Source organism: Quercus robur, chromosome 9 (assembly GCF_932294415.1).
Source record: "Quercus robur chromosome 9, dhQueRobu3.1, whole genome shotgun sequence".
NCBI classification, from domain to species: domain Eukaryota; kingdom Viridiplantae; phylum Streptophyta; class Magnoliopsida; order Fagales; family Fagaceae; genus Quercus; species Quercus robur.
In genome coordinates, this window is record NC_065542.1 from 4054097 (window position 1) to 4069837 (window position 15741).

At 36.6% G+C, this 15741-nt stretch overlaps 3 protein-coding genes across 6 annotated transcripts; all 3 read right to left on the bottom strand.

Moving 5' to 3' along the window:
- Positions 1 to 2449: 2449 nt before the first annotated feature.
- LOC126699648 (uncharacterized) lies at positions 2450 to 6763 on the bottom strand. Of its 4 annotated transcripts, XM_050397595.1 has the most exons (9): positions 6420 to 6763; positions 5490 to 5640; positions 5136 to 5194; positions 4933 to 5016; positions 4745 to 4837; positions 4184 to 4284; positions 3854 to 4046; positions 3296 to 3406; positions 2450 to 2921 (listed from the first exon to the last, which is right to left on the bottom strand). In XM_050397595.1, the coding sequence occupies exons 2-9, from the start codon at positions 5587 to 5589 to the stop codon at positions 2784 to 2786; spliced, it is 879 nt and encodes a 292-aa protein (XP_050253552.1). In that variant the 5' UTR covers positions 5590 to 5640; positions 6420 to 6763; the 3' UTR covers positions 2450 to 2783. The 4 variants fall into 4 exon arrangements, with proteins under 4 accessions (XP_050253552.1, XP_050253554.1, XP_050253555.1 ...); XM_050397597.1 differs by lacking the exon at positions 6420 to 6763 and having other exon boundaries at positions 4669 to 4837; positions 5490 to 5578; XM_050397598.1 differs by lacking the exon at positions 5136 to 5194 and having other exon boundaries at positions 5490 to 6763.
- Positions 6764 to 8336: 1573 nt separating this feature from the next.
- On the bottom strand, positions 8337 to 10749 carry LOC126699647 (leucine-rich repeat extensin-like protein 5). Its single transcript, XM_050397594.1, has 5 exons — positions 10667 to 10749; positions 10097 to 10495; positions 9045 to 9848; positions 8844 to 8936; positions 8337 to 8372 (listed from the first exon to the last, which is right to left on the bottom strand). Exons 1-3 carry the CDS (start codon positions 10679 to 10681, stop codon positions 9057 to 9059), a joined length of 1206 nt encoding a protein of 401 aa, XP_050253551.1. The 5' UTR covers positions 10682 to 10749; the 3' UTR covers positions 8337 to 8372; positions 8844 to 8936; positions 9045 to 9056.
- Positions 10750 to 10855: 106 nt separating this feature from the next.
- On the bottom strand, positions 10856 to 13423 carry LOC126699819 (protein MAIN-LIKE 1-like). Its single transcript, XM_050397796.1, has 4 exons — positions 13397 to 13423; positions 13070 to 13122; positions 11747 to 11858; positions 10856 to 11623 (listed from the first exon to the last, which is right to left on the bottom strand). Exons 1-4 carry the CDS (start codon positions 13421 to 13423, stop codon positions 10856 to 10858), a joined length of 960 nt encoding a protein of 319 aa, XP_050253753.1.
- Positions 13424 to 15741: the final 2318 nt, after the last annotated feature.

Consider the following 15741-nt stretch of genomic DNA (forward strand, 5'->3'; position numbering starts at 1 on the left):
ATAGTTTGGTCCCTATTGAGAGCACGTTTCGATGTAATTTAAGTGCATTTACATTCTCGGCTTCTCTGCCTCTCAATGACTATTTATAGATCACATTCTCAGCAATTTCCCTGTTTCTGCTTTACCTATCAGCAGTTTTGTATGTTCAGAGGAGTGAAAAAAAAAAAAAAAATTCCACAGTGAAACTCGAGTTCCATTGGTGAAATTTTTTCCCCAAATACTCTGTTTAGGCCGAGAGCCTACAAAAACAGGGGATTTGGGGAAAAAAAATTTCCCAGCTGGAACTCGAGTCTTAAAGACTCGAGTTCCATTGGGGAAATTTTTTTCCCCCAAATCCCCTGTTTAGGCCGAGAGCCTACAAAAACAGGGGATTTGGGGAAAAAAAATTTCCCAGCTGGAACTCGAGTCTTAAAGACTCGAGTTCCATTGGGGAAATTTTTTTTCACCAAATCCCCTGTTTACGTCGAGAGCCTACAAAAACAGAGTATTTGGCTGGAAAAAATTTCCCCAATAGAACTCGAGTTTCAAAGACTTGAGTTCCACTGGGGAAAATTTTTTCCCCCAAATGCTCTGTTTTTGTAGACTCTAAGCCTAAACAGAGCATTTGGGGGAAAAAAATTTGCCCAAAGGAACTCGAGTTTCAAAGACTCGAGTTCTGCTGGGAAATTAATTTTTCCCCACTTCCTCTGTTTTTGTAGGCTCTCGGCCTAAACAGAGCATTTGTGGGAAAAAAATCTCCCATTTGGAACTCAAGTCTTTAAGACTCGAGTTCTAGCTGGGAATTTTTTTTCCCCCAAATTCTCTGTTTTTGTAGGCTCTCGGCCTAAACAGAGCATTTGTGGGAAAAAAATCTCCCATTTGGAACTCAAGTCTTTAAGACTCGAGTTCTAGCTGGGAAATTTTTTTCCCCCAATTCCTCTGTTTTTGTAGGCTCTCAGCCTAAACAGAGTATTTGGGGTTAAAAAAAAAAAAAAATTCCCCAGTACACTCGAGTTCCTATTGGGAAATTTTTTTTCCCCCCCAAATGCTCTGTTTTTGTTGGCTCTCGGCGTAAACAGAGCATTTGGGGGGAAAAAAAATTTCCCACTAGAACAAGACTTGGGTTCGTATTGGGAGATTTTTTTTCCCCAAATGCTCTGTTTAGGCCTATAATATCGGCCTACACAGAGCATTTGGGGGAAAAAAAATTTCCCTAGTAGGAACTCGAGTTTGAAACCCTAGCAAAAACCCTAGCTCGCCTCATCTGCTATAACGTTTCTATTTGAAGGTGGCTTGGTTCCGGGTTCTCGGGTTGGGCAAAGATACAAGCTTCTATTCTGGGCAAAAACAGGATATTAAATAACAATAACCCAACTCTTGTAATTTATAAAAAAAAAATTCATTGGTCCAAAAAACGAATCGCAAGTGTGTTTATTGCACCGAACCTACTTAAACTCAACTCATCATAGTATTGGGTCATCCGCACAACAACGAGGCTTGTCACTAGTCGAATTTATAACTCTCGACTTTACAAGTATGATGTGTCACAAAAACCTTTTACCACTAAGTTAATCTTACAAAGAATTTTGTAATTTTTTTATTTGCCGCGAATTTCACATTTTTATAATTTCCTTAGATTTTGCATCAAATGAATGTTTTATAACTCCTAAGTCATTACAAACTTTGTTAATGAACCCTACTTGAAATGGCATTTTTTGTTCTTTTTTTAACATAAAGGGTGACATTGTGGATTCAAATCAACTAAGTATGTCAATGATATATTACTTAGAGCAAATATCTTAACATGTATTATTATTGAGTCCATAACTCTCTTCTGATTAATTGATAATATTTAAATTATTCCTATTGTTAATTTTTTTTTAAGTTAAATTATTCTATTAAATTTAAATTTACTAATGGAATTCTTAACATTCTTGTACATGTTGCCGATTCCATTTATATACAAGAAAGATGATCCACAGAGCATGACACATTTTGGTGCAAAATTCCTAAAACAATCTTGCAATGCAAAGCACAATATTTTGTTAAGAAAACTAATAAAAACCATCTATCAAGAAGGAAAAAAAAAATATAAAAATGTAAGAGAATATATGACTATCAACATTGACATAATTTTGATTAGCAACAATGAAATGTTCACTCTCTCAACCACCATTTTTGCAAATGTCTAAAATCTTAGCCTTTGGATTACATTTGGAAATTACTAGAGGCAAAGTCTCTACACATTATCAAAACACTAATGCACTTAGATACAGTCAAATTCTATCTACTCAATTACCCCCATGGACCTCGTGTATCAAAGAAAATTAAAACAAATTTTCTACCAAGCATGAAACCACTTCCCATTCCCCAGTATTTTCTTAATCACTTTACAAGAAGAAAGAAACTATGCAGAAACAGAGAACCAATACAAAATTCAAAAGAGAGGCTAAAAACAAGAACACACAAGTTGACAACATTTACAAGTTGTGAGGAAATAAAACTGATGGTTGCATTATTTATATGGTTTAGCCAAATCAATTTTAAGCAGAAAATCAGCCCTTTAACCAGCTGGAATGAAGCACAATATCAAGCTTAAACCATTTTGCTGCTTGAATACAGTATTAATGGAATGTTTGGGAAACTTTAACCAGGGGCCTCATATAACTACTAATTGCTGCTTATAGCAAAAAGAGATCAGGTTGAAAGTAGCCACCACCTGTTATTTCAACAATAGTATCATTTTACATGATATTAGTAAGAGTTGTTATTGCAATAACAGCCATCTACATCTATCTGTGGAATCAACCCTCCAATGGGGCAAGTACAACATCCTGAATAGCTACAAGCTTTGCTCGCCCCCCATATTCTTTTGGCAGGACTTCCTCACCAACTTCCTTTATGAAATCTTGTCTTTCATCCTCATTGGTAACAATCACAATCTGCAATCATCCCAAACACAGCCAATTTATTTAGAATTTTAATATAAACATAGAATTTGGTCAACAATATCCCACCTTTTTGAAAAATTTGGAATATGCAGACTCCAGCAATGTATCAAATTTTTCACAAAAGGAAATTGCATCAAAGTTTTGAGATAATTGTGCACATAGCTAGCCTTATGCAAAAGTAAATGTATTTATTCAGAATATTTAACTCTTAAACGCATTATACATATAATGTCGGTACATTCTTTGTGGGCATACCAACACACTGACTTCCATTTCTGAATAAGGCATATTAGCCAACAGTTTCCATTCTCAAGTATACAAGTCATTGACTTTATGCGACTTAGTTGTTAACTTGTATCACATACCTTTTCCAATGTAGCCTTCTCAAGGAAACGAGAAACCATTCTCCAAACGCTCACAAAGAATCGTGACATGTGTAGAATGAAGCACTTTGCTAAACATTCAGGGTAGTAAGCCTACACAAAGAAGTTTAGGATAATTCAAATGCAAATATCAACAACAAAAGGGGAAAAAAAAGCATTGATGTTGCATCACACAGCATCAAACAAGATTTAATCTTTCATCAAGTGGACCACAGGCATTTAGGGAAAGCTTCTTTCCATTAATTACGAAACCCTTAACCTTTAGATGGGTATAAAGTGATATTTATTCGTTATTTCCCTTAATAGACCAAAGGCTTTTGAAAGCTGCAAGCCTTTGTTCATTCCAATTGGGGTAGTACATGACCAAGTCCAAGGTGGGTGTAAATTGTAAAAAAGTTTGGCCTAGATAAAGTCTACTGTCTAGAGGTAGTAAATGAAATAAGGGAATAAGAAAATAACAGGCATGAGAAGGGCAAAATCTGGAGAAAAGGAACAGGATATGCCAATATGCTGATGCGGAAAGAAGGAGATTACAATCACCTGTAGGAATTGAAATCCAGTGATCAATCCTCTCGCATCAATGTTCTTATATCCAATATTCTGTAGGTCAAATTGATCAAAAAACAGGTCCATGAACATAGTTTTTCCAGTCCCTACTCCTCCAAAAAGATGTAGACCCTTGACAGGCGAGTATGAAGATTGGGGTATGAATCGAGGCCACAACCACCTACTCCTGTATACAAACAAATTGGTGACTAATTGGCAAATGGTTTTTTTTTTTTTTTTTTTTTCTATAGCCAAAGTATATTCAAAATAAAATAAAGAACTTGTCTGTGTTATCAGAATATCATAACAAAATGGAAGATTTACCTTCCAGCTTTTTCAGAAGCCAAATACCTATCCAACCGGCAGGCATCAGCAGAAGCAACAAGCTCATCATATAGTCTCTGAAGTTCTGTTAAGGTGTCTACCTGCAAAAACACTTAGATCCATTCAACTAGGAAAACCATAGCAAATATGAAAGTAATTGCCTTACAACTATGTACAAAGTCCATTAAGTCCATAGCAGATATGAAAGTAAAGAGTTCGAGTTTGGGCCCATATATAATGTGGGAGTGTTTTCGAATTATAGTTATGTGATTAAATTCACCATTTCGTAATAGCTTACACTTTTGGAACAAGTCACAATTTATCACGTATTATTATCATGATTTTCCTTTCAATACTAACAAGTATTCAATAAAGTGAGTATGCAATTAATTCAAAAATTACACATGAAAGGAACTACATTAATAGACAAACACACCAAGGAGAGAACAGATTCACAAAAATCAACAACAAGGTGTTTGCATTACACAGAAAGTCCTTGTAATCATAAAGAAACAGGATAAAGAGAGAGTTTGAGCCTGCAACTCAACAAAATAAACACACCTCGGTTCCTGCAAGGGTCTTAAGGATTTTCTTGGCAACAGCCCCAGCAGCAACTCTTCCAATAGTTTCTCTTGCTGAAGATCTACCACAACCCTTCATTTACAAATTAAATTCAAATAAATTAGGTGCAATAAATTACCAAAATGCACTTAGCGCCGCCATTAAACTTCAATGCCAAAAGACATTACCTGCACTGCTCTTGCACCATATTTCATGTCACAAGTAGCATCTGCATGAGAAGGCCTATAAGTCGTTGACATTTCACTGTAATCCTGAAAATTTTATAAGGAAATGCCAAAAATATGTTAACCCTCCAAAGCAGTTGTTTATCTTCATAAACATTTCCTCGTCACACCCATTATGACTTAATTATCTAGCATCAAATACTCACATGTGCTCTCTGATCAGTATTGGGCACAAATACAGATATTGGTGTGCCAGTAGTTACTTCTGCAGTTGACAAATCATGTGTACAACCAAAAAAAAACAAGAATTTTAGCTGAGCACCACGACTCTGACCAAATTTATCTGAATAATAACCAAAACAAAAATCTTAACCAGGCCTCCTAGACACAACAACTTCTACAATTTAATCCTCAGAAAGAAAATTTTACTCATCAAAAGATATCAGTACCCCAGTAATCATAACTACTTCCAACACGCAACAAAGGCATCTCATATAAGTAAAGGACACATTATCATCAGCAACGAATAGAGCAAAAGCTAAGTCTACAACAACCAATACCTTCTGTCAAGTTCAACTTCCATATCAGCTTCTGATAAGGGAAGTCTAGGAGGGCATCCATCAATGATGCAACCAACACCACCTCCATGAGATTCTCCATAAGTTGTTACACGAAAATAGTTTCCATATGTACTACCAGCAGCCTGAATCTCTGTGATTTAGCAATAACCATGTCAGAATCCAAAATTTCAACTTTTAGTTCTATTCTCCAACCCCATTATTGTTAAATAAAGAAACCCAAATCTGTCATATCAAACTCCTATCTCTTCTCTCTAATTTTGCAGCAACTGAATAAAGCATAAAGCTTCTCCTATTTTTCATTCACAAGCATGAAATGTATTTAATTGTCTCAACAGCCTATATGGTCCTACCATGATGGTAAACTGTTACAGATCAGTACTGAATTATAGACAGCAGCACTTAGCCATATTATTGGCTACATGTTTGAAGTCTCTCTTAACCCAAACAAAAGAAAAACTTAAGATCAAAAAGGCATGCAATATAAAACTTTCATCCAATGCCATGTACGGTGGCAAATTCATCTAGAGCTTACCATCTCTGTGGCATTACTAATAACACAGTAAATGCACCATAAGTTATTAAAATGTCTATGAAAAATTTCTCGATAATGGATATCACACGACACTATCTATAATCATCAATCAGTTCAAAGTGCATTTCAGGAATTGTTAAAATAAATTTCAGCTTAGAAGGATATGCTTGATTCATCACTATGATAATAAATTCTCAGAATCTAATCTAGACACTCCGTACAACTCTTAAGTTCCCTCAACTGATTTTGGGGGTGCAATCGTTCATTCCAGAAAAATATGATTAGCAGCTAAGCTACTTCATTTTCACCCAATTAACATACAAAAAAAACAGTTGTGTATTTACACCAAAAGCTAAAATTCTATAAAAACAGGTAACCATGCTAGTCTTCATCAGAAATTTTTTGCTTCTTCCACTTATAGGCAGCTTCCAAGATTTAAGATTAGTCATCTAAGTTTCCGCAGGGAACATATAATCGATGTATTCCTCATAACTGCCAATTTAAACTTGTTAGTACTGGCAAATAAGGAAAAGCCTAAAGAAATAAGGAACACAATTATATCAAACCTTAATATGACTTTTATAAGTTAATTAACATACCCAGCCGGACCATCCTCATACACCATCTGCCTCCTCTTTTTCAGCTTCTTTGGCAGCTTAGCCTGGACTAAACTAATATCACCAAGCTCCCCAAAACTGCTCTCCATGTTCAGCCACCATTTCAGTAGCATTGCTCTTTCCTCTTTTTACTCAAGTGAAGATGTTCTGTAGTAGTTAATGGCTTTGTCAAAAACCCCTAATTCATAGAAAACAAAAGAAAAGGGATAGAGCTTGTTTTATTTGTGATGGAATTTAAACACAATCAAATTATAAATTAAAAGAAGTAAACAATAAGATTTTGCCGAAAAAGAATAAATGTATTATTACCAATTATCTAAAAATCAATTTAGTCAACAAGCTTTAAAAAAGTATGCCAAGTGCATTTACAATCAAGTCAAATTGCCACACTAATAACCAAAAAAGTGATCATCACATCCGCAGAATTAGGGGATATCAAGTGGCAAAATAAATCAGACTATAAGACAGAACAGACCCAATTTTGAAAACAAAAAAAAAAACAAAAAATGAATGAACTTCATTTATTTATCAGATAGGGCCCCTTTTTCATTATTTCTGGAATAGCAGGATTAAGAATCAAGAAACAATAACTTCTTTGGCATTTTATGAGTAACAGAAAATTTACTGAAAAACTATTGCATGTACCTTCCATAATAACTCCGGCATATCCAGTGCTGGTTGGGCAATTGCAAGCTCAAAGATTGCCCTAGGTCGCTCAGTCGCACACAAAGATCTCTCATCCTGACAAACCGTTTCCAGAAATTTTACGTTGGCTTTTTTCTATTTTAGAGGTGGGGGGGAGGTGCAATTTTAATGCATACACCCATTATTGAAAATGAACTGAAAAATAAAATTTTCAAATTTATATTTTACATCATTTCTGATGTTAGCTATGGATTTTTGTTTACTCATCTCCACTACCAAGGCAGAACTTAGAAAAATAAGGATTCTTCTTAAAAAATTACCTGTGCACCACCTTTAAAAACAGCCTCAGATATGACTCCAGTATAATAATCAAGGCCTCTGGCAAGACTCAAGTTAAAAACCACTTTGTCAATACACTTTGACACTTCAAGAGCTTTAAATAAAATCTCTAGTTCATTCAGTGCATCAGCAGATCCGTTGTGTCCTAAGAACTTGCTGCCCTGCTGCTTAAGCTTAGATAATAGTTCCAAAGGGTGTCCCCTTTCCTTCACAAAAGTACCAATTTCATCTGCTGTCTGAACAGATAAGCCCTTCTCCTCCACCTAACAATAATTAACAAGAAATATATAACTAAACATACTAAAATTTATGCAATGAAATAAATGGAATACACAATTAAAATATTAATCCAACATTCATTTATAAATATTATTGCAAAGAGAAAAGCTCAAGTAAAAAGAATGTATATGTAAGCTTCCCTATAAAATTACAATAGAGTAAAACTTAGGCTCTAAATTACTAATCCAACATATTTACAAAAAGATGATCACAGAATTATCCTTATATTAATGAAATGCTAACAAGTAGATAGGCTATTGCTCCTATTAATAATAACCAAGTAAGACAACACTATTTGCATACTAGTGTTCTTACCATTTCCTTTTTTATCTGCTCAAAAGGTTGTTTATCTAACTTGTCAATACTTGAACATATGGTTCTGAATTTTTGCGGTGGCACTCCACATATGTCCAACATTCCATCAAGTAACTTTCGATGATTCAATTTTATCTGTAGAAGAAAAGGAAATTAATTAAACTAATAATTATTATTATAGAACACACTTTGAAGAAGGTCTTTATCACAAAATCAATAAATCGATTCATTTGAATTAGGCCTTGCTCATTTGCTCATTCTTCATCAAATCATGTGTATCGATTGTCTTAAACCATAATATTTGATGAGTAGTATTGAATTAGCATCGTTGACCGGGTAATGGTTCCAACTTCCAAGACAAACTCAGTGACATTGCTGCCATCAGATGGCAATAAATAGCATCTATGAGGATAGGAGGCATGCATCCAATACAAGTGACACATGCATAACAAGTCAATACTAATATCAAAGACAAAATACAGTATGACAATGCTCTAGTGATAAATTGATAATAAACAATTCCGAGAAAAAAAATTTAAAAACTATGAGAAGAATAGGAGAAGAAGAAGAAGAAAAATGCTAAAATATTATGACTTTAGCACTTACTCAAGGTTCGCCAATTTTGCGTTTTTTAACCCTTGTGTAATGTTTGGGCGGGGGAGGAGGCTGCGGGGCATCATCCTTAGGCTCATCATCATGCTGCAAATTCCATTAGATGCATGCAATCAAGATTCTAATTAATGTTATCATTAGAATAAAGTGATAATCAAAATATGTGCATTTGAATTCTAATTAATGTTATCATACCATAGAGCTACCTCAGTGTCCTATTTTGTGTCCACCTGTCCCACAAGTGGGTGCTCTTCTAGTGCACTGCGGTCTACCTCGTGGAGGTGAGAGCTGATGAGGGGGATGCTCGTTTGGTACATCAGTATGTGGCTGTACAGTGTCAATCCCAACCGGAGGTCCCAGAGGGTCAGATGAGGATGCGGTAGGTGGGTAATGATGCTCTAAGTAGAGGCCAGGAGTGGGTGCAGTAGAGCTGGTAGGTGGGTAAGAGGGTGTCTCGGGGAGTATAGGAGGGGTCACATTGTCATCAATACTGAGATCAAAATCGGGCTGCGAAGGTGGGCTGGGTGAACTGACCTCGGGCTGAGGAGATGCATCTGGGATGTGTGGAGGGACCTCAGGCTGAGGAGATGAGTGCGGGATGGGTGCAGGCATCTCAAGACTAGTTACAACCCGAGGGGTTGTTGCACGCCGACCACGGCCCTTGGCTGCACTTGTGCTTGGGCTTGCTGTAGCAGGCATACCACGGCCCCTGGTTGCACTTGTGCTTGGGCTTGCTGTAGCAGGCCGACCACGGCCCCTAGCTGCGCTTGTGCTTGGGCTTGCAATAGCACGCTGAGCACGGGTCCGTGTACTTACAGGTGCTGCGCTTGTGCTTGGGATTTCAGCAACTGTTGGTTCAGTCTTATGCCCATTGTCTGCCTCCTCATATGCTGCAGGATCACGGCCAAGGCCAGCCACATTATTTAGGACACGCCGAACATGGTTGTGAGCTTCGCTGCCTTCAGGAAGCATCTCCAATAGCGCTAAATGGCTTTGAATCTAAAACGGAGAAAGAACCAGTACAATCATATTTGAGACAGTTATGTATAAATTAATAAATGGATAATATAATACTTACTAATCTACTCAAATACTCAACTAGAAACTAACAGTTTTATTAGAATACTATATGTAACAGAAACTCTTTAATCAGATATGTTTTTATAATTCATAGAAACTAATTCTACGTTCATACATGTACTCAAGTAAAACGAAATAGGCAATAAAATCTAATTAGAACACATTACCATTATATCTAATTTAGCGCTGTTGCGGTCGACATACTTTCGAGTGACCGGACAGTACCAGACGTAATAGGCATGATTGTGGGGCATCTCACCAATCTGAGGAGGTGCATGACAAAGTTGTTGTCGTCTCATTTTCCATGAAATGATATACGGTCCATGCTCCTCCCTCCAATTCTTTTCCACCTTCCCACGTAAGTCAATTTTATGCAGTCTATCATCGTAGACAGCATTGTTAGGTTGCTGCTGCGCCAACCCAAACTGTCGAAGGACACGGTCCAAGTAGTGTCTCTCTACTATGCAAAAACACACAAGCGGCACCCTCGCTGTCCACGTATCCCTCCCTGCAGTGCAGAACTCAGGAAGGTGGCCGAAGTCTGCCTCGTATGGTTGCCACACAATCTACAATAGAAACAAAAAACAATTATCATATCATCTTAAAAGGTGAAACAAGGGAGAATACATAGATAAAGGGAAAAACAAAAATTTTAACAAAAGATATGTTAAAGGATGAAGCAATCATATTCTTAAGGGAAATTATTATAACCAAACTGAATTTTTGAATATTATTACCTGGTCTGGCTGCATTGTCACTAATTGCTCGCGATAGCGGACCAAGGCCGTGCCTGATGGCCTACTCTTCGAGCTTGGCACCCGCACCCGCACCCACCTACAATTACGAGCAAATAACATAAAAACGATAATACAATTTAGTTATTAAGAAGAATACATTGCATAACACACTAAATATTAGGAAAACACTTACTTAAATGCAAGTGGAGCATATGGCCATGGGCCATAATCACATCCAGGTGGGGGCTCTATCCTTGGCCACAAGAATGGCAACCTTGCCCATGCCCAATACTGGACCAAGGTGCACGCCCCACCAATCTGCGATGCACCTTTCTCACTTGCCCGACACAAGTCCCTGTACAACCAGGCCAAGCAACCACTACCCCAACTATACTGCCGCGGATCACGAAGGTTGCGCATGAACTCCAAGAACATCAGATGCACCCTATCTCCTGACTTGTCCATGAAAAGTTTATCCCCTACTAGCGCTAAAATATAGCACCGAGCATACCGGTGTATCTGAATCTCTGTTGCGTCCTGAGGCAATGGTGCTGCAACGGCCTCAACAAGTCGGCTGATGAGAATTCTTTGGCCCACCAAAGTTTTATTGTCCTCCGGCGGAGTAAATCCAAGCAACTCCCCGCACACTTGCCTCCAAGTCCCATCCTCCACAGTAGTCGGCCCAACCAAGACCTCACCGTCTATAGGAAGTCCGAAAATCACCTCCACATCTTGTAGGGTGATTGACATCTCACCATGTGGAAGATGAAACGTATGAGTCTTCGGCCACCATCGCTCAACTAGGGCCGATATTAGGCAATTATCGATCTCTTTGGAAGGGGCTCTAAACAATCCTTCCAACCTTAGCAATTTGATAATGTCAATCACCCGATTATCTTCCATTTGAATGTTTGCCATCTCCTTAGTGCGACCATGGCACACAAGTGGGCCCGAGTCCTACAAATTCAATAAAAATTTTAGCGGTTTTTAGAACTAGAAATACAACTTTGAAAGAACTTGCTAACTAAAAGTCAAAGTCAACGTAAAAATTAAAGCGGTTGTTAGAACTAGAAATTTCACCTCGCCATTCCAAATGGCCTCTAATCGGTGATATGGTTGTCGCATCAACACTGAACCCTGTAGCGGACCGGGGTGCAAGATCTGTAACTCCTCATCGATCTGAGGCTCCATACTGCAAAGAGTATAGACAATTAAAAAGGTTATGAAAACCCCGATTTCTCTGTGCCAATGTTTGATAAGAGTTCATATATTTTCATTCCATCACCTTCAAAATTATATATATATATATATATATATATATATATATAGAAGATTCAAATGACAGTTAAACATTACAAGTGCATACAAACTAGATAAGAACAGAATTTTTTTTCTAAATAACAATAAATATTAAAAAATTTAGTTAGTTGTCACGTTTCAAAACAATGTTGAAAACTAGCATCTCGAGTGTTCCTCCACTCGAGTTCCAATATAAAAGTCGAGTTTTTAAGTCTCGATTTATAAGAGGATGGGTTTAAAGTGAGAAAAAATTGACGTAAAAATCGAGTTTTAAAGACTCGATTTCCATAAATTGCAGAAAAACGCCGCTATAGGACTTTAAAACGCCACTATAGGGCTCCCTAAACCTGATACTTATAAAAAAAAATTTGCAGGAAAACACCACTATAGGGCTTTAAAATGTCACTGTAAGGCTTAAACAGAGGGTATGTGAACCACTTACAATTCGCCCCAACAGAGGGTAACCTTATGTAATTTCCCGAGAATTTGAGTTTGTGAACTTACTTTTACTTTTGGTTAGTTTATTATGTTCTAATATGTTCAACAGTTTGGCCGAGAGAAAAGAACCCAGAAACCCAAAACCTAAACTTAGACAATAGCTATAGCAAATCATGCAAAACCACTAAATCATCAACTTGTAGAACAAACCAACAAATTCAAACATGATGCAAAACCAATTACATCAAATTCAATCATTTTTTAAAAAACACAATTAATAAAAATAAAAAAAAAACCCAAAAAGATCCAAACCCTAGGTCAAATCATGAAATTCATAAATCTAAAATTGGAGAGAGAGAGAGAGAGAGGAGTCTAAGAAGCAAAAACGAGAAAGCACTCAGAAGAAAGAGAGAGTACCTTCGGACAAGACTATACAAGTACACAACGCAAAGCCATCACACAACTTATAATCTAAGCAAACCAACAACACAACAGTAATAATCAAAGCTAACAAGAACCCACTTTGCACTATGGAAATCTCATGGTCAATGAGCACATTAAGTGATTTGATCGTTATATCCTAAAATGGTGTGTTGGAACTTTCATATGATTAGATACCATCTAATAATGACTTTTTCTCATTCATTTAAACCGACCAACAAATACCAACTATGACCGATACAAGCAGGAGCAAAAATGGTCCCTAATTCACATATATCCTGCTCAACGAATTACCAAATGCACAGAGTCAGTAAAAAACTATAGGAATTCCAGACAACCCACTGGTCAAAATGGAAAACATTTTTCTTATTAGTAAGCAACTCTTTTTGATGTATGGGCCTGCTCCATCTAAGGGTGATGATTTCAGCTAAGCTAAACATCAAAATTTTTCATTCCAATTCCCAAAATTTTAACCCTTCTTATTCTCTCAACAAGCTATGAGCAACTAAAAGGTGAAAAAACCTATACAACATTAGTCCTACAATAACTCACCCATAATGTTCCAAAACTTTTTAGCATTTCCAATTAAACATTTTTCAATTACCCCATATTTAATAACATAAACAAACACACAAAAAACTTTATAAACTATCACAATAGATGAACCAAAATTGGAAATAGCATACCCAATAAAGTAAAAAGAAACAAGCATAAAAAAATGCATATATGAATCACTGCATAACCAGGTTTCTATTTCTTTAAAAGATGTTGCTATCATTAGAAAATGGGAAGATATGCTTTAATGAGTCATTAGATATACCACTACGGAAAGAGTTAATAAGCACCAAATTTTGAAGAATCTCAGAACAAACTACTTAAATAATTTAGAATTTCTTCAATAACCTGTTCCCATAAACAGAACGGACAAGCCTTCTAACACAATTACAACAAATGGACCCAACAAAAAGACATCAACAATTAGTTCAGAATAAGCCCTCAATAACAAATATGATTCAAGGTATCACCTGTATATTTCACCAAAAAAGAAAAATAAATTTCTCTAAATATACATGCCAAGCCTTGGCTTTTTAAATCATCTGCCTAACACAGGACAGTTACTTAAGGGGGAAACACTGAATGTCCATGGAAATCAAATAGCTTTATTGGTATTTTATATAACCCAATCCAGATTTTTTAGGGACAAAAAATCCTGAAATGCCAAGACATTAAAGTAAAAGAAACAGAGGAAGAAATTAGAGGAGAAAGTGAGAAAAGATTATTAGGTGCAGTGAATCTCTATTTCTTTCATGAGATGTGCTACCACTAACACTGAGCTACAAAAACCCAAAATTTCAAGAACCCAAAATAGAAAACAACTCAAATTTACAATACCCATCACACAGATCAAAAAATCGCATAAAGAAAAATAAGAAGAAGAGAACCCAGAACCTGAAAAGAGAGAGCACGAACGGCAGACGAACGGCGGGCTACGAACGGCAGACGAACGGCGGGCTACGAACGGCTTGAGAGTGAGTTTGAGAGTGAGAGAGGGCGGAGTTTTAGAGTGAGTTTGAGTGAGTGAGGTTGAAAGGGTTCTGTCACTTTCAAATGTGCCGTTTGAAAGTGCTTCTAGTTTTTGTGTTGCTGGTTGCCAGAAATAGACTCGATTTCCCGTGGCTCCACGTGGAAATTTTGTCCACGTAGAATGAAAACAACGAACTCAAGTTTCTAAAGCTCGAGTTCTAATTAGATCTCGAGTTTCAGAAACTTGAGATGCTATTATTACATATTGTTCCGAATCCGGCCAACTAACAAAATTGTTGCCGTACTGAGTTTATTTAGCAAGGGTGTTCGATAGAAGTGTTAACAATAGGTTTACCAAACAATTCTCACGAATTTTTTTTCTAAATAACAATAAATATTAAAAAATTTAGTTAATTGTCACATTTCAAAACAATATTGAAAACTAGCATCTCGAGTGTCTAAAACTCGAGTTCCAAGATAAAAATCGAGTTTTTAAGTCTCGATTTGTATGTGGATTAGTTTAAAGTGGAAAAAAATTAAGCTGAAAATCGAGTTTTAAAGACTCGATATCCATAAATTGAATAAAAACGCCGCTATAGGTCTATAAAACGTCACTATAGGGCTTAAAAAACGCCACTATAGGACTCCATAAATCTGTACTTAAGAAAAAAAAATTTCCAGGAAAACGCCGCTATAGGGCTTTAAAACGTCACTGAAAGGATTAAAAACGCCACTATAGGTGAAATTTTTTCTCATGAAACTCGAGTCTTAAAGACTCGAGATCTATGGGGCCTTTTTGTAATATGGATCTTGAGTTTCTAAAACTCGAGATGCTACTTTCCTTTTTTGTTTCAAACGTTGCCTAACTAACTATATACAATTCTTTTGCATTGCTGTTTTGCACATTACCTCCAATTCTCACGGTAATAACTCTTTCTATAACGTATTCTGAGTTTTTGACAACACTACCTCTCTCTTTGTAACAGCAATTGAATGAAAATGACAACAACGAAGAAGTTGATGTCATCGGTGCCATGGAGGGGCAAAGAGGAAGCCACAGAAGAGTTCCAAGACGATAACAATTGATGATTCCCTTGTCGAGGTAACTACTAGGTCTCTATTTTGTGGGTTTTTTTTTTGTTTTTTTTTGTTTTTGCTGATGAGAGAATTCTTGATTACTTGCTTAAAATTGTGTTTCTTTGGTTACCCATTTATTAGTTTCTTGATTACTTGCTATTGGTTGTATAAAGTCTGTGTCTTTGTCATTAGTAGTATACCCTTTTGAAGTGTTGGGGGATTCCTGGTGGTTCTTAATTGTGTTTTTATAGATTTGAGTTGTGTTATATGAGAGGTTGTTAATGTTTTTGTTTGAG

Excerpts from the sequence above, each read along its gene's own strand:
- LOC126699648 (XM_050397595.1), bottom strand. The coding sequence starts at position 5,589 with ATGGAGAATCTCATGGAGGTGGTGTTGGTTGCATCATTGATGGATGCC. Across the intron at positions 5,195-5,489 it reads GAAGTTGAACTTGACAGAAG|AAGTAACTACTGGCACACCA; the intron begins GTATTGGTTGTT and ends TGTCAACTGCAG. Across the intron at positions 4,838-4,932 it reads ATGGTGCAAGAGCAGTGCAG|GGTTGTGGTAGATCTTCAGC; the intron begins GTAATGTCTTTT and ends TTGTAAATGAAG.
- LOC126699647 (XM_050397594.1), bottom strand. Across the intron at positions 9,849-10,096 it reads GCGCTAAATTAGATATAATG|ATTCAAAGCCATTTAGCGCT; the intron begins GTAATGTGTTCT and ends TCTCCGTTTTAG.
- LOC126699819 (XM_050397796.1), bottom strand. The coding sequence starts at position 13,423 with ATGCTAAAAAGTTTTGGAACATTATGG. Across the intron at positions 13,123-13,396 it reads AAAGTTTTGGAACATTATGG|GATATATGTGAATTAGGGAC; the intron begins GTGAGTTATTGT and ends TTCGTTGAGCAG. Across the intron at positions 11,624-11,746 it reads AGGCCATTTGGAATGGCGAG|GACTCGGGCCCACTTGTGTG; the intron begins GTGAAATTTCTA and ends TTGAATTTGTAG.